General features: G+C 41.9%; 1 protein-coding gene across 2 annotated transcripts in view; it reads left to right on the top strand.

Moving 5' to 3' along the window:
• LOC111147241 (Rap guanine nucleotide exchange factor 5) overlaps positions 1–17,047 on the top strand; it is a 228,526-nt gene that overhangs the window by 111,110 nt on the left and 100,369 nt on the right. For both annotated transcript variants that reach the window (XM_022503165.1, XM_022503164.1), the window contains 2 exons: positions 5,430–5,503; positions 15,842–15,967. In XM_022503165.1, coding sequence (XP_022358873.1) covers positions 5,430–5,503; positions 15,842–15,967 — 200 coding nt within the window. The remainder of the gene's footprint in view (positions 1–5,429; positions 5,504–15,841; positions 15,968–17,047) is intronic.

Raw genomic sequence — 17,047 nt, 5'->3', positions numbered from 1 at the left:
CCTGAAATTGTTTTTTATTGTCCTGCATATCCTCTGTTGTAGTGTAATGTGAAATAATCCATGCCTAGGCGCCAGAATGTTGTTCTAAAAACAAAAATATGGACAGGATGGTTTCTGCTCACACGGTCCTGCCTTTGCGTCCTTGCCCCTTCAGAGTTACTATGACTTAACCGAGCTGAGTTGTCTCCTGGCCTCAAAGTATCCCTTGTCAGAGCCCTGGGTCCCTGGGTCTGTTCACTTAGGACTTGGTGGACCATCATCATAGCCTCCTACACAGTGGCCACTGGCTTGCCTGGATGATTGATGTGAGAGAGTCCTTGTTAGCCATGGTTTTGTGTAAGTCTAAAAGCAACGTGGCTGGATGGCTCAACTGCTCTGGTTCCTACAAACTTTCCTCTTTGGGATAGCATCTCTCTCCATCTTGATAGCTTATAGACCCAAACGCCAAAAACACACTCAAAGAAGGTATCCAAAAACTTTCTCTGTACTTTTTGACATTCAACTTCACTGTTTTGGGGGTCGGGGAGGGGAATGCTAGGGAATGCTGAGTTTACTTGATCTTTCTACTTTCCAGAAATTGAAGACCCTCAAATTATTCATTATTCTTTCATATGCTCTGGTTGAGCTTGACCAGAAAACAGGAAAGGATTTAAGCTTTCCAGTTCTGCAGACTCACCTATTTGGCCGAGGGCTTCCAGCTACCTTCTTGAGGTCCTTGGCAGTGTTGGTGCTCTTTCTGTCGTCTGGTTGAAGCTGTGTACTTAAACTGCTTGTTTGTATAACTTTGCTTGCAGCTTCTGACTAAGACACCATACCCTTACCACCCTGTCTTAGCTCTCCTTTCCCCCAATTTTCCCCACCTTTCTGAACCAAGACAGAGTAACACTTCCACCATACATCACTTCCACACACACCAGGCACCTGTGAGGCAGGATCTCCAACTTCCCTTTCTCACACCACCAAGAAACATAAGGAAGATAAGCAAGTGCCTGGAATGGGCCAGGCCGAGCAGTAACCTAGAGGCACAGAGGACGCACTGAGTACCAAGAGGAGAGGATGGAGGAGTGCCGTCCCTGATGCGGCCGGCCAGAAGCCATCTTCCCTCCATGCGGCCCCAAGGACAGCAATCTGTGGTGTGCAGGGGTATGATGGCCCCTGCTAGATGGCTCCTTCTGGTCAGGATCACATCTTAGACAGCTTGATCGTTTTCCGGCACCTGTCCCTTTGCCCTTGCACACAGGCGTTCTCTCAGTGTTTTCTGAACCATGGACGGAAACTCTGAATTAACTTTCCACTTGTTCAGTATCATTCCAGTTGTTATCTGAAAACTGCGGACCCCACTCAGTGTATTCTCTTCTCAGAGAAGAGCACAGGACTGCCCTTGACTGGTGGTGCCCCCTTTCTGTGGGTCCCCCCTGTAAGAAACCTGTATCTTTTCCACACTTGCCTATTTTTAGTCATTTTCTCCAGACTCTGTAACATCTCCCTCCAACTCCGGCTTACTCAAACACAGACATTCCTGAGTTAGAAGTTCTAACTGGAAGCTAGTTACTACCTCTCCCACTCAGCTGGTTAGACCTTTTTACTGCTGACTGGTGAGGGTAGGAGGGTCACTGACTCTGTCCCCTGACCTTGGCAGAATGTCACCTAGGAGCCCTTAAAGTTCCTTTCCTGGAGGACCACCTGCCTGTTGTCTGGGAACTAGACCTTGTTTTCCTTCTATGATGCAGTAGGGCATGTTCTCACTTTTAAGGAATCATTTATGAGAGAGAGCCCCCTCCCCTACAAAAGAGGCCCCAAATAAGAGTACAATCCTGAAAGATTATGGACTATGAATTGTTTCTGATGGAGATCACTTGGTTTTCCTGTTTCTCTTGTGATGAGGGGGTTGCCTTTTGGTAAGGGAAAAGATTTTTAGAGAGTTAGACATCATAGAAATCCAACCCAGATTTTTTATTTTTTTTTTAAGATTTTATTTATTTATTTGACAAAGAAGAGACCACACGTAAGCAGAGAGGCAGGCAGAGAGAGGAAGGGAAGCAGGCTCCCTGCAGAGCAGAGAGCTCAATGCAGGGCTCCATCCCAGGATCCTGGGATCATGACCTGAGCCAAAGGCAGAGGTTTTAACCCATTGAGCCACCCAGGTGCCCCAACCCAGATTTTTAAAAAACATGATCCTGGGATGCCTCGGGGGCTCAGTTGTTAATTATTTGCCTTCTGCTCAGGTCATGATCCCAGGGTCCTGGGATTGAGCCCTGCATCAGTCTCCCTGCTTAGCTGGGAGCCTGCTTCTCCCTCTCCCACTCCCCCTGCTTGTGTCCCTCTCTTGTTATGTCTCTCTATGTCAAATAAATAAAATATTTAAAACAAATAAAGGCATGGTCCTCTCAAAAAAGAAATAGCAATGCAGTAATCTTAACATGACAACAATATGGCAGATTATTGAATGAAGTGGATTAACCTGAAAAACTGCTATGAAATGTCTTCTCTTAAAAAATTAAAAATTAGGGGCACCTGGGTGGCTCAGTGGGTTAAACCTCTGCTTTCGTCTCAGGTCATGATCTCAGGGTCCTAGAATAGAGCCCCATATCAGGCTCTCTGCTCAGCAGGGAGCCTGCTTCCCTCTCTCTCTCTGCCTGCCTCTCTGCCTACTTGTGATCTCTCTCTCCCTATCTCTCTGTCAAATAAATAAATAAATAAATCTTTAAATAAAAATTTAAAATAAAAACATGAATTTAGTTGGCAAAATATTCCAAATTCAATTTTCTTCATTTTCATCTAAATTAAAACTTTAAAGAGCAAAAATTCAAATTACAACATAAAGGAAGTACCAAGATACGGTTCCCACTTCATATGGGCACACTTGTCCACGTTAGTTGCTCTCCAGGAGAATGACTCCCCACTACAGGCTGAGGAAAGACTTATTTCAGTTAGTTAAACAGAGTTCCTAATTTCTGTAGCCAAGGCTTTTTTTTTTTTTTAAAGTAGGTTCCACGCCTTGCGTGGAGTGCAGTGCAGGGCTTGAACTCTCAACACTGAGATCAAGACCTGAGCTGAAATCAAGTCAGATGCCTAACTGACTGAGCCCCCTGGGTGCCCTGAGCCAATGCATTTTTAAGTGGAATTTAAAATGTTATTCTGTATTTTTCTCTTGGCATTCTTGTTTCTAGCTTTTCAGAGAAATCATGGGAGCTTTTCTTTCTTCTTAAGTTTTCTCATAATTGGGCAAGAGTAGCAACATGGGACCCTCTTTGAACAAACATGAATGGAACTTTTTGCTGAAAATAGAAGAGAAGCTTCTGTCCACTTCCGCTGTTCCTGCCTGGCCTATAGATGCTCAGTGATGGGAGTTATCCTAGTTATTCGTGGTGTTTAACAGAAGAATTTCCCTCCCCTCTTTTTCATAAATAGTTATGAAAGCAGTTGTTTCTGTAAGTAGGGGTAGTCATGTTGTACTGTTTGGGGCACTCGGGGAGGAACTGCTCATCCACTGGTTTTTACAGAGCTTGTACTGCGTACCCAGCATTTTAGATGTACTCCATGACAAGTAATACACAGTAGGCATAAAAGGCATACAAAAGCCAAAGGTACATGAAATGCTACTCTAAAAAAAGTACAGAGCAGAGAGCACAGTATTTGAATGTCTACAAAACATTGCGAACCAAACCCATAACTACAGTGCGTGACTTCACTGTCAGCAAGATTGGTAATGTTTTTGCCCTGCTTTTGATGGAGAGGGCAAAAGAAAAAAATGGCATGGCAGATGCAAGTTATAATTTCTTCTACTTAGGAGTCGTCCTTGATTGCTTCTTATCCTCATCTCCCCTGACCCCCCAGCCATATTCAGTTCATTGGCAAGTGGTGTCTATTTTGCCTAAAAATTCAACTCCAGTCCTCTATGTGTCTTCACTTCATCTCCACCTCCCTGGCCTGAGTCATCATCCTCTCTAGTCAGGATGTTAGCGACAAACTGCTCTCCCTGTTTCCTCTCTTGCTTCTCTCGAGTCTGTTCTCCACAATGAAGCTAAAGGAACTCTTGAAAATATGCATCAAATCATGTGATTCCCAATTTAAAAGTCCTTAGTGCTTTCCCCTGTTCTTGGGCTAATATCTGAATTCACAGAGTGGTCCATGCTCTCTCTAGCTCCTGTCACTCTCCCCTGCCATGGGTGGCTCCATCTCAACCTTGAGGTCGCAGCCCAACTGTCACTTCTGCAGGGAAGCACCATCCCCCCACTCCACCACCGCCAGAAATGGCCAACCCCCAGTTTGTTTTCTGTCATATCCCCATTTATCATGATCATTTATTTTAAAATTATTATTATATTATTTTAAAATTAAATTATATTATATTTTAAATTATTATATATAATATATATTACTATATATTATATATAATATAATCTATATTATATTATATATATTATTATATATATTTTTAAATTATTATGATTGTTATTGTTTGATACAGTAGTAGGTGTGCAGTGACTATCTTCCCAGCTAGGATGTGTAATTCATCATAAAGTCAGGGCTCACCTGCCTTTTTCCAGGAGTAGCCCCCATGCCAGGCACATAGTCGACACTCAGTAAATATTTTGAAAGTGAAAGAGCAAACTGTACAAAGAGTAAAATAATTAAATCCCTCTGTCTGGATCAGGGTTGTATGGAATGTCATTGTGAAGTTGGAGATTAGGAGGAAGCTAGAGAATTCAAGGAAGACCTTTCGTGATGAACAGGGAATTCATACTTGATAAGATAAGTGATACACAGGCCAAAGCATGGCACTCTGTTTGTTTTTTGAGACTGATTATTTAAGCAGTGGTGCCCCAGCTGGATTGTATTAGAGGAATTAAGAGCTTTGTGTTAAGAAATGATTGCACCCACACGGAAAGGGTGACAAGGACTTGGATAGGGAGATGCTGGGGAAAATACGAAGAGGTCAATTTGAGATTCCACAGTTTGGAATTTTGTAGTAATGATGCACTGAAGCGGTCCGAATAGACAATATTATGCTTTCTTTATATGTGACCATAAACTACCAGCCAAAAAACCCCACTTTATTTAAAAAAAAAAAAATGTTCTTAGATAAACTTGACCGAAACTTTTGACTACACCCCAATTCCCCCTTGGCTGATGCCCAGTACTGACATGCTGATGTCGGGGTGGGTTTAGAAGAGAAGAAATAAGAGCAAACTTTTCCACTGCCCTTGATTTAATAAACAAGATAATGTACATGAAAAGTGCTCCCTGTAGTTAGTTAAACTTTTAACCAAATACTTAAAAAAAAAAACAGTGCTGATATTTATATTTTGTGACTTTACGTCGCATTATTTTTTCCTGCCAAATTACCATCTGAAAGAAAATGATCTGAAACTGTTTTCTTAAGATACTACATTTTTTAACATTGTTTCTCTTTTTTTTGTTTAAAGCACTCGAACAAGAGGAAGAAAACGGTGACAAACGCGTGATTGGAACAGAAGCTGGAGGTGTCCCAGATTCTCAGGTATGATCAGTTCTGTGGCCCTCTCTCACGACGCCTGTCTTCTGCACTGGGCATGCTGACATAAGGCAGGGGTTTGCAGATGATACAGATCAGACCTTCTGTGTTCTGTAAAGAGTGGTATGCCTGGGAACAAAGTGCTTGTTTTTGATAGGCATTTCACAGGAAGGACCCTAAATTGTTAATTATATTTGTAATTTGTCTCACGAGGGAGGGACAGAGGGGCAGACATCCTCCACTTTCCAGAGAAAGCAAGGAAATAAATAAAGAGCTCAGAGAGACCACCCTAGAGCAGCCCACCCCCTGGAGACGGCAGAGAAGAATGGGCTGGCTGACAGCGGGACAGGCGGGGCTGGGCCACACGGACGGACGTGTGATGCCTTGCCTTGCCTGCCAGAGATTCTCTGCCAACGCCCACCATCTAATTCACAGCACAGATATGCTTTGACCAGCGTCTCATCTCCAAACAGCACTGTGGCCTCACCACTTACACCCTAGCATTCTCAAATGCTAACTTGGTGTAGATCAGAGCATTTAAAGATTCTTGGCTTGGCTGACCCTTGCCAGTTCTTTCCTTTCCAGTTCTAAATCTATTGGTTCTGATCAGAATAATTACATTAGCTTTTTTAATCAAGATGGCACAGGCTGCACTAGTTCAGTAAGTTGAAGGAAGGAACTGTTGGGAGTCGTTTTGCTGTGGAGATACTGAAAATTCTGCCATCACCAAGCTCATACTGAAATCGCCTTTCAGGCTTTCAAGCAAATGTGGGCAGGGATTTCCCCCACTGAATGTATTCCAGACTTTCTCAAAGGTTTCTTAAGTCATAAATTATTAGTGAGACAGGTATTTCTAAACATACATTGTTGTTCTTTACTTGTTTTGAGCTTACTCTGTGGGCAAAAGTCTGTCGTAAGGGAATCGTATTTGTGTCTCAGGAGGATACACAGACCTGGCTTTTCAAGATTCTTTGGTTTTCTGTGGTTTTCTTCAGCTGTGCCACGAGTGTACATATACAGGAGGTACCGAGGGTCAAAATCATGAAAGCAGACAAAACCAGTGAATCCATAATTCGATCAGGAATGGTTTCAATTTAGGTTTGAAAGGCAGGAATTAAGTTCACTGGGGGCCTCCCTGTGGGTGACAGGCCTAGGCTGTGGAGGAAGGCAGGGAGCTGTCATCTCCTCTGACTCGTCTGAGAAAGCATGACCTGCTACCACAGGACAAGCATCAGTTTTGTCGATTTTCGATTCTGCAGGCCATCTTTCCAAATGCTCTGGAGTTAGCATCCTCAGCGGTTCAAGTCATGGAGGGTGAGCTCAGAGAAAACTTTGAGAATTTTGCCATCAGAATTAGAAATAAATGTTTGTGTGTGCCCATGGGTGTTTACGTTGACTCCAGAACATATTACTTTGATGTTTGGTGTACGCACACATAACGGATAGAGCATCTGTATGCTGGGCTCGCTGGTATTTCACATTGTTGCGGTCTTCACTCTGCAGCATATTTTAAGCAAGCAGAAATTGATTTCTCACTCCTTCCCCAACCGTGGAAATACATCACTCTGGGAAAAATGCCCTGGGGCTGTTGAAAACTTCGGATGTATAAAGGGTTAAGATGGAGAGATGGGGGGCGCCTGAGTGGCTCAGTGGGTTAAAGCCTCTGCCTTTGGCTCGGGTCATGATCCCAGAGTCCTGGGATCAAGCCCCGCATTGGGCTCTCTGCTCAGCGGGGAGCCTGCTTCCCTCTCTCTCTGCCTGCCTCTCTGCCTACCTGTGATCTCTGTCTGTCAAATAAATAAATAAAATCTTTAAAAAAAAAAGAAAAAGATGGAGAGATGGAATCTCCTAGACGCATTTCCCCCCTCCTGAAAACTCTAATTCTCTCCTCAGATGTTCCCTCTTTTCTTTCCTTTTCTCCCTAAAAATATCTTTTCTGCCTGAGAAACTCCCTGCTTTAATGCAGGGATGTGTGGGGTGAGTGGAGCAAGCATGTAGACTGGGGTTTGCCTCCCAGCCTTTCTTCTGCAACAGCCTGTGTCCTTACACAAGCTCTTCAGCATCTAAGCGTGGGCGTTCCTGCAGGGTGACATCAGTGACTTCATCACCATGGTGCCCTCACCAGCCAAGTCCCTACAGGTGACCGGCATGCAGGGTTTTCATCTCTGTGAAGTAGGTGGTCTGGGGGGCTGAAATGAGGCAGTGTAGGACATGCCTGCATGTGAGAGTTTCAGAGGCAGCGTGTCTGAGGTCCAGAGTGCAGCCTTCGGGGCCAGACGGCCTGGGCTCTCCTCCTGGCTCTGCCGCTGGAGCCTGGGCAACGTGTTCTCTCCTGACCTTGGAGCCCTCTTCTGTCATAGTACCGAGAGTTCATTTGGGCAGACCGTTAGATGCAGTAGGCGCTCGCCAAAGCACTTTGTTCTATTCCCTGCACAACAAGCCCTGGATTTACCACCGCTTTACAGATGTACTGGTATGTGCCGGGGCCAGGAATCAAACCCAGGCAGTCCAGCTCTGATACCCTGGCTTTTTTTTTTTTTTTTCAGTGTTCCAAGATTCATTGTTTATGTACCACACCCAATGTTCCATGCAATACGCGCCCTCCTTAATACCTACCACCAGACAACCTGGCTTTAGCTTGTGCTAACCTGCCTTTCTAACGTCTGCAAAATGGGGGTCATGGTTGGGTTGTTTTGAGGGTTAGATGAAGATGTGTGAGGCAGAACAGTGCCCAGCACATAGTAAGTACTCAGAGAAGTTCATCTCCGTGAGTTACTGCCATGGTCGTGATCATCTGTCACATTGCTTTTCGGTTTGCGTATCAAAGGTGTCTGGCTCCCTGGCAGTATTACTCTCTAACATTATGCTGTCTTCATATACATAACATACATAAACTTCACATACATAAACGTTCTACACTCATTTATCACTCTTTATATAGGACTAAAGGATTAGAGAATTTTTTAATCAAAATGTGTAAAATTTGGGGAGCACCAGGGTGGCTCAGTTGGTCAAGCGTCCAGCTCGTGATTTTGGCTCAGGTCGTGATCTCAGGATCGTAGGATTCAACCCCATGTCGGGCCCTGCACTCAGTGTGGAGTCTGCTTGGGATTCTTTCTCCCTCTCCCTCTGCCCCTCTCCCAGCTCTCCCTCTCAAACAAATCTTTTTTAAATTTAAAAAAAAAAAAAAGTATAGAATTTTTGCAGTGCCTGGGTGGCCTGGTTGGTTAAGCATCCAGTTCTTGGTTTTGGCTCAGGTCATGATCTCAGGGTCATGTATTGAACCCCACATTGGGCTCTGTTCTCAGTGGGGAGTCTATTTGGGTTTTGGCTCAGGTCATGATCTCAGGGTCATGTATTGAACCCCACATTGGGCTCTGTTCTCAGTGGGGAGTCTATTTGAAATTCTCTCTCCCTCTGTCCCACACTCTCTCCCTGAATAAATAATATTGTAAATGAAAAAAAAAAGTGTAGAATTTTTGCCAGGTTCTAGTTTAGGGCCCTTAATGTGATCTTTAATGAGTAATTTATAATGTATTGAACTTTGGAAATTCTTCCTTTGCTTCAGGTGTCCATTGACCACTGATTCAGTAATTATTTTCATGTCTCCTAGCCTCCATTTGTATCAATCATTTTAACATTAAGTGATGGTAGCTGTTAATTGTATAAAGTAATTGATTATCAGTAACCGAAGTGTGACTTCTTTTTTAATACATGGAAGAAAGCTGTTATTTAAAGCTGTGATAGTGATCATAGAAAATAGATGATCATTTAAAATCCTTTATGTTGGAATTTATTAGAATTTGCTTTTTTCTTCTTCTTTATCATTTGTCAACTTTGCTGCCCTGCTTAGCAGTGTGGACAGTAATGTTTACAGACCTGAGCTGAAATTTCAGGTCCAAACAAGACAAAATATTAGTGTCCTCCCTACTCCAATATGAAAGTTCAGGGAATCAAGTATATGAAATATAGAAACCTTTTACTTCATCAGCTATGTAAATGTATGGCAGTGCATTTTTTAGATTTATCAGAAGAGCAAATTATCTAAGTATAATAGATTAAGAAAATATTTGAGGGAAACAGCAATTATAAATTCCATGTAATTATGGCTTCTGCCTCCTTCCCTCCTTCCACTCTGCTCTGGCAGGATGGAGTTTCATACAGTGTTTATATAGGATGGTTCTGTCCAACCAAAATGCAATTCCAGAAAGGAGGAGGATCCGAGAAGTGAGCCTTCCTGAAGTTGGTGCCTTACCTGGACAGTGAGGGGCCAGGAGTCCCTGAATGACTCTCAGGCTCTGTGATGCACCAGCATGGTGTCTGAGGCCTGTCCTAATGATGCCCTGGGTGTGAGTAAACCTGCCTCATGCTCCCCATCACATGCACTTTTCACTGTGGACTCCATGTGGCCCTTTCCCTCAAGGAAGGGGTATATTTTTCTAGCCCAACCAAGAGGAAATTTTTCATAGTTTTCTTTTCCTCTCTGAAGAAATTTGAGAAAATGAATACTTGGTGCCCTACAAAATAAAATAGCTATTTATGATTATTATTATCAATTTATAATTTATTATTATATTTAATATAGTATAAATATTATGATTCTATAATTACCATATGATATATTCTAGTATATATTACATATTATGTTATGTTATTATTTTTAATTTTTTTAAAAGATTTTATTTATCTATTTGAGAGAGAGCATGAGAGGGGAGAGGTCAGAGGGAGAAGCAGATTCCCTGCTGAGCAGGGAGCCCGATGTGGGACTCGATCCCGGGACTCCAAGATTATGACCTGAGCCGAAGGCAGTCGCTTAACCAACTGAGCCACCCAGGCGCCCCCATATTATGTTATATTATTAATATGTTATATGTTTTAATGTATTATTTTTATGTATTTGTTATTAATATTATATCTAATTTACTATTATTTACTGTGAATTGTGTTCAGAATTTTCCTGGAAGGGATTCCTTTTTTTTTTTAATTCTTTTTTTTTTTCTTTAATAAACATATAATGTATTATTAGCCCCAGGGGTACAGGTCTGTGAATCGCCAGGTTTACACACTTCACAGCACTCACCATATCACACACCATCCCCAATGTCCATAACCCCACCACCGCTGGAAGGGATTCTTAATATTTGTTGCTTAGGGAGTATGTGCATATAGTTGAGTCAAATAATATATCTTCCCATCCCATCAGTGTTTCATCATTTGAGTTTTCTAATTTACGAATTTCTGTGTGAGAGTGAATTGTTAAAGAAGTGACTCTATTTAGTAATGAATAAGAATTTATCCAAATACCATGAACCTGTATTAAGTAGCATTCTATTACTGCAAAAGTGCTTACTTGAAAAGTGGGCTCTTTTGTTCTAGTTTTCCTTCTCTTTTTGCATGATGTTTTATCTAAGTGTTTTAGAGAAAGTGGTTTTTAAAGTGAAGATAATGCAAACAGTGTTTTCATACACGAAATGTGCTCTTTCACCTTTTGTCATGAAGGTGTTTCATATATCATCCTTGTAGTGTTCCTAAGGGAATCCTGTCCAAGCACCATTTAACCACAGAAAGAATGGACCCAACATTTTTATGATTCCGTTTATAAAGGAAACAGACTTTAATTTACATTCACAACATTGCTCTCCTCAAACACTGAAAATCATATGAATAGCTTTAATTATACATTACAGAGATTTTTTTTTTTTCAAAGCAGACCTTGAAATGAGGCTCTTAAATAACTCTTCTGACAGTTCCAGATTAATCTTTTATTTTTTTTCTGGCTTAGCATTGTTAGGTAAACTGTTTATAATTAATTTTGTATAGACAAATTAAGTAGTTCAAGAAGTGAAAGTCTAGATCAAGGGCTGTTACTTATCTTGCTTCTCCTGCCATAACAAAGCTCCCAAAATGTATTAATAAATTCATGGGTTTTTCAAATTAAATCACTAAATTACAGAGCTGTGAAAGGGACCCCCAGAGAACATCTGGCTGAGCACGGTGCTTCCTCAGAGGACTGTCTTAGAAACTATCTAGGATGTATGGGCATCTCTCTGGGCTTCAAGTTCTCTAGGGAATGAAGAAGCATTCATAACCCTCCTGGAAAGCCTTTTCTTGATGGTTGTTAGTAAGGAGTGCTGTAGAATTGATTATCTTATAAAAAGACATCTAGAAATTATGCAGAAACCAGAAAATTCAAGACTGCAATATTCCTTTTTTAATTACAAGATGTTTTAATTATGAATATGAAACAATTGCTCTGAAATCCATTCTTAAAAGTAATAGCATTTTGTGTTTAAAATACATAATTTGTACACCCAAGTACCTGGTTCTAATAAAAATGTATTTCCTCATTAAAGAAGAGTCTGTATTTAGAATCCTAAGCATATGATATAAAGAATGTTTATTGTTACTTAACCATTCAAGTTCCCACAGAAGCCAAAAAAACAGTTAAGGTGTCTTAAGTTTTCACTACTCAGTCCCACCCTCTTTTTGCTAATGATATCAGTTATTTTTAAAAAATGTATATAATGGGGTACCTGTGTAGCTCAGTTGCTTAGGTTTCCGATTCTTGGTTTTGGCTCAGGTCATGACCTTGAGTTGTGAGGTCGAGACCTACATTGGGCTCTGTGCTGAGCCTGGAGTCTGCTTGAGACTTTTTCTCTCTCTTCCTCTGCCTCTCCCCCCACGTACACACACTCTCTCTGTCTCTCTAAAATAAAGAAACATCTGGGGCGCCTGGGTGGCTCAGTGGGTTAAAGCCTCTGCCTTCAGCTCAGGTCATGATCCCAGGGTCCTGGGATCGAGCCCCGCATCGGGCTCTCTGCTCAGCGGGGAGCCTGCTTCCTCCTCTCTCTCTGCCTGCGTCTGCCTACTTGTGATCCGTCAAATAAATAAATAAAATCTTAAAAAATTAAATTAAATTAAAAAACATCTTTTAAAAAAACCAAAGAATGTACATGGGTCAGTCTCCCATATACATACCACGGAAAGACCGTCTCCAAATCAGAGCACATGGGAGCTTAGGCCAGTTAACTCTGAAACCCATGCTGGTGAGGAGGAACGGGCTCAGTCTCATGCCTGTTTAGTTCTAAGACGCTTTCCTTCTATGTATCCCCCTTCCTGGCCCCAGCCACCCCCCCCAACACACACACACACACACACACACACACACACACACACACACACACGCTCTGTTATACAGGGCACCCACGGAGAGATTAGGACTAATCCATCACACTGCAAAATAAACAACCACAGGGCAGGTTCTAAGGTTGCAGGGTCACAAACCTCCTCTCTCGGCTCGCAGGACAGTATGTTAAATGCTGTCAGGATGACATGGATGGAGAGAGAAGAAATTCTAGCTGGCCAACATCAGTGAATTTTTTAGATAACAGAAATTTATTCCTCTAAGTGTCAGAGCTTTTAAAGGATGTTAATCATTTGTAATATAGGAATCCCCCTCCCTAGTTTCCTTGCCTTTTTAGTTTGAAGGAGGATATTTAACACCAATGATCCTCTTGTACCTCTCTAATATTGATTAAAAGTGCCTCTTCAAGATCAGCCCATGTATTTAGCATTACATCAGGTAATGGGCTCCATTAAAATCCCAACAAACAGAAACATGCTCCAAGGAGCATGGCTAGTATGGTAAAGGAATCTAAAAATAAAATCAAGTGGGCCCTTAATAGTGCTTGACCATCTTATTCTACTTCCCTTGTCCTGTTTCCTCCCAAGTTGGGAGGCGGCAAACCACAGTTGACTCCCAGTTTTTGTAAGTAAAGTGTTACTGGAACACAGCTGTGCTCTTTCACCCACCTATCATATCTGCTGCTTTTGTACTAAAACTGCAGAACTGGGTGGTGGCACGAGAGACCATGTCATCTATGAATCGTGGAATATGGACACTCTGGCCCTTTCCCAAAAAACTGGCCAACCCTTGCCATTGCAGTGACTACTACATGCATTCTTTTCTTATACCTCCACAGCATCTTCTCATATTCTCTACTCTCAACTGATAACTTGACTTATTCTTTGGGGAAATAGAAGCATTCAAAAAAGAATTTCCAGGAGGGCCTGGGTGGCTGTCGGTTAAGCGTCCAACTCTTGATTTCATCTTAGGTCATGATCTCAGGGTCCTGGGATCGAGCCCCACGTCCAGCTCCTGGCTCTGCTGGGAGTCTGCTTGAGATTCTCTGCTTCTGCCCCTCCCTCAACTTGCACACATGCACATGCTCTCTCTCTCTCTCTCTCTCTCTCTAATCCTTAAGAAGAGAAATATGCCCGCCAACCTGCATATTTACCCATGTACTTCACCTGCCCTCCTGTTACAGTGAATGACATGTTCACAGTCCTGTTTCTGTCTGATAGTAGATCTTTATGCTTTCTTTGAGCCTGAAGGACATTACTCCCCAAAATGCCCCCTCTCCATCCCGCATCCTCAGGTTTCCCTCTGTGCTGGATGATTTCTAATAAGATAACTAGACTAGAACATCCCTCACCACAAATAAGCAAGCAAGCAAAACTCCTTTCAACATCACTCCTGAGCTAATGTCCTGTTGCTTGTAACACAACTCCTCAGAAGGGTTGTTGCTCGTTCTCTGTTAAACCCTGAGCTAATGCAGCTTTTTCCCCCTGCCACTTTTTTTGCTCAAAAAGAAACTATCATCAAAAGCCACCGATTACTTCCGTCAAAATTCTGTCAAATCTGTCATTTCGAACCTATCATACTTGACATCTCAGCAGCATTCCATACAGTTTTTCTCTCCTTCCTCCTTAAAACACCTTCTTCACTACTCACAGGTTTCTCCTTCTAGAGGAGGGTCTTGGTGTCGGAATCCCGGGCTCAGCGGGGAGTCTGCTTATGGATCTGTCTCCCTCTCCTTCTGCCCCTCTCCCCACTCACTCACTCTCTCCCTCTCTTTTTAGAATAAATAAATAAATAAATCTTTTTTAAAAATTAAAAGGCAAAACTCGTACTCATGGCTTGACGTTGAATGATTTCGGAGTTTTGTCTAGTGTGGTAAGGGACTTTCCAACAACTGTGGTTCTCCGACAGTGCACAGGCTCTCTTAATATAAACTGTGATCCCTGTGCAAGAAGCTTGGAGACAAACTGGAGGGCTGCTTGTGAGGGATATTTTAAAAATAAACATCTGACTTTGGGGGAGGAATTCCACTTGCTGTCTCCTGGGAATCTGTGATTTGGGCCACTTGAAGAATTTTCTGTTTCCTTCCTAGTTGTTGGAGAAGCTGTTAGATAAGGAGCTATCTTTGCCCTTGGGAATAAAGATAATAGTCATTGTTTCGCATGCATGGAGGATCCCATTTCATGGATGCCCACTCAACAAAATGGTTCTCTTTGGCACAATTAAGACCATGAAGCTGAACATCACTTGCTGGCCCCTTCTCCATATTTGGTCCTGTTGCTAGGTCCATTCAAATCCTGTACATTAAAAAAAAATAAGAAAAATCCTGTATTGTTGTATTGTAGATTCCCAAATTTTGATTGCTCCTGCCAACAGTAACTTCAGATTTCATTAGATCATGTCCTGATAGGTTGGGACATTTTTTTTTTTAAATAATTTGTGCAGAAACAGTTAACAATTTGTGTTATAATGAATATCTTTTTTTTCTAATGAAAGTCTTAGATTCTTCTCCTTCATATTATTGTTACTTAGGTGCTTTGGCATAATAAAAAATGTGATGCTTAATGGTTCATTTCCAATCCCTGATGACATTTGAAGCTTTCTTTTTACAGTTTATTTTTAATAAACTTTTTTTAAACCACATTTCATGGAACATTAGAAGTACTTTGCTAATAATGCCCCACAGTAATTTTCCAGTTGTTAAAAAGAAAAATCTTGTGATCTTGTTAAACTCCATATTTGTACGTGGAATAATCTGGTGGAGTAAAAGAATTAGGAGCTTGTGTACTGTTATTTTTAGTCCTCTGTATCATTTCACCCTTTTTGTCAGAGTGGTTGCTGGCTAACTTTCCCATGAGTTTTTAACCTCTTGTGAGGCTTTGCTTATGTCACAGGAAACAGGCTGTCAGGAACAAATAGTGGCATATCAGGAGCTCACTTCAGTAGCAAATGATTTAGTTTGCTCTGCCCTTCCCTCTCTTAAAGTGGACCGATACGTGATCTGAACTTTAAGACTTGTGGTGTGAGCTTCCTAGGTTAAAATAATTCAGTTTCAGTTTTGGAAAGGCCAACTCTATTACCAAGACCATGCATTAATGCAGGCAACAGAGAAGATGAGCTTATTGTAAGGCGAATTTTGCAGTGGTGTCATGTCCTGGGACTGTGGATTTAAGTATATCTTCGCTTTTTCTCCGGCTCTTAAGGCAGGAGTGATGTGCAAACTTCAGGAGAGAGATGACATCGGACGAATTGAACTGGTCCAGAAGCTGGCGAGAGAAAACTGTCAGTTTCTACAGACAGACAAAAAAGAACAGGAGAAATCTGAACACGTAAGCCCTTTTTCTCTTGGGGATGCAGGTTTGAGAGGGGTGAAAAGTGTTTCCGCCTGGCTGTATGCTTGAAGGAGAAAATATTTTAAATTCTTTAGTTTTGGGGTTTTTTTTACCCCCCACGTCATCCTCTTTAGTAAAACGACAGCTGCTCAGAACTCAAAGCCAGACATTCACAACACTGGGTACATAAGAGAGCTCTCCTCAAAAGTAAATCCTGTAGAAATAGAAGAATATATGTAAGCAAATATGAATGCCTGTGTAGGATTTTTGATTCAATGGCTTTCAAGTTTGACTTTGGGAATTCCACCTATCACATAGTTTGTGGAATATAAATTTTGGAAGAACATTGTGATGTACTTTTATGTTGAGTATGGCGTGGCTCTAGTCACCAAACAAATGTACCCAGTAGAAAAAGGTAAGAGCAGAACACTAGATTATAGATGCCTTCACCAAGTGGGAGAGTCAGAAGGGAGTTTTCCCAGTATTTTATGAATGTTTGTGTTCCAGCAAAAGTTCTGTTGTTTGCATGGAGTTAAACTGGAGGAAAGGGATGCTCTGCTTCCTTCTCCTGAAAGCAGTAATTCAGATTGAACTTTAGAACTGAGAATGCTGTCCTCACGCTGGGGGGACAATGGCACCACTTTCTTCTGCTACACATTGTCATCGGTTGACTTTTTGTTGTTGTTTGTAAGATTGAGCTCTCAGTGCTCAGCTATCCAGGGTTGCTCACGAAAGAGAAAATTCTTCAGTGCGTATAAACATGTCTTCATGTCTTCCTCTGACTTTAATTTTTCCTTGGAAGTTTATGTCTAACCCCTTCTGAAGGGGAAAAATTGCTTCATGCTTTTTCTGCTCTCAGGCTCAGTACACATGCCAGGGGTTTACTGAGCAGGAGGTGAGATGAAATGTTCAAGGCGGCAGGCTGTTCAGTTGAACATAATGTGCCTCTAACAGTGCAACATCAGATGATAACAGTTGGTTTCTCGAGGGGGAGAATAAGCAGTTTCAAAGCCTTGCGACTGAGCTGTTTCAGGGGTGACCGGTGACTTTCAGTGAGAGTTGATATCTTAGCAGCCT

The sequence above is a fragment of the Enhydra lutris genome, unplaced genomic scaffold (genome assembly GCF_002288905.1).
Source record: "Enhydra lutris kenyoni isolate GAN:26980312 unplaced genomic scaffold, ASM228890v2 scaffoldscaffold16, whole genome shotgun sequence".
Classification (NCBI taxonomy): domain Eukaryota; kingdom Metazoa; phylum Chordata; class Mammalia; order Carnivora; family Mustelidae; genus Enhydra; species Enhydra lutris.
Note: the sequence above shows the minus strand (reverse complement) of the source record. Positions and strands in the feature narration are given on the sequence as shown.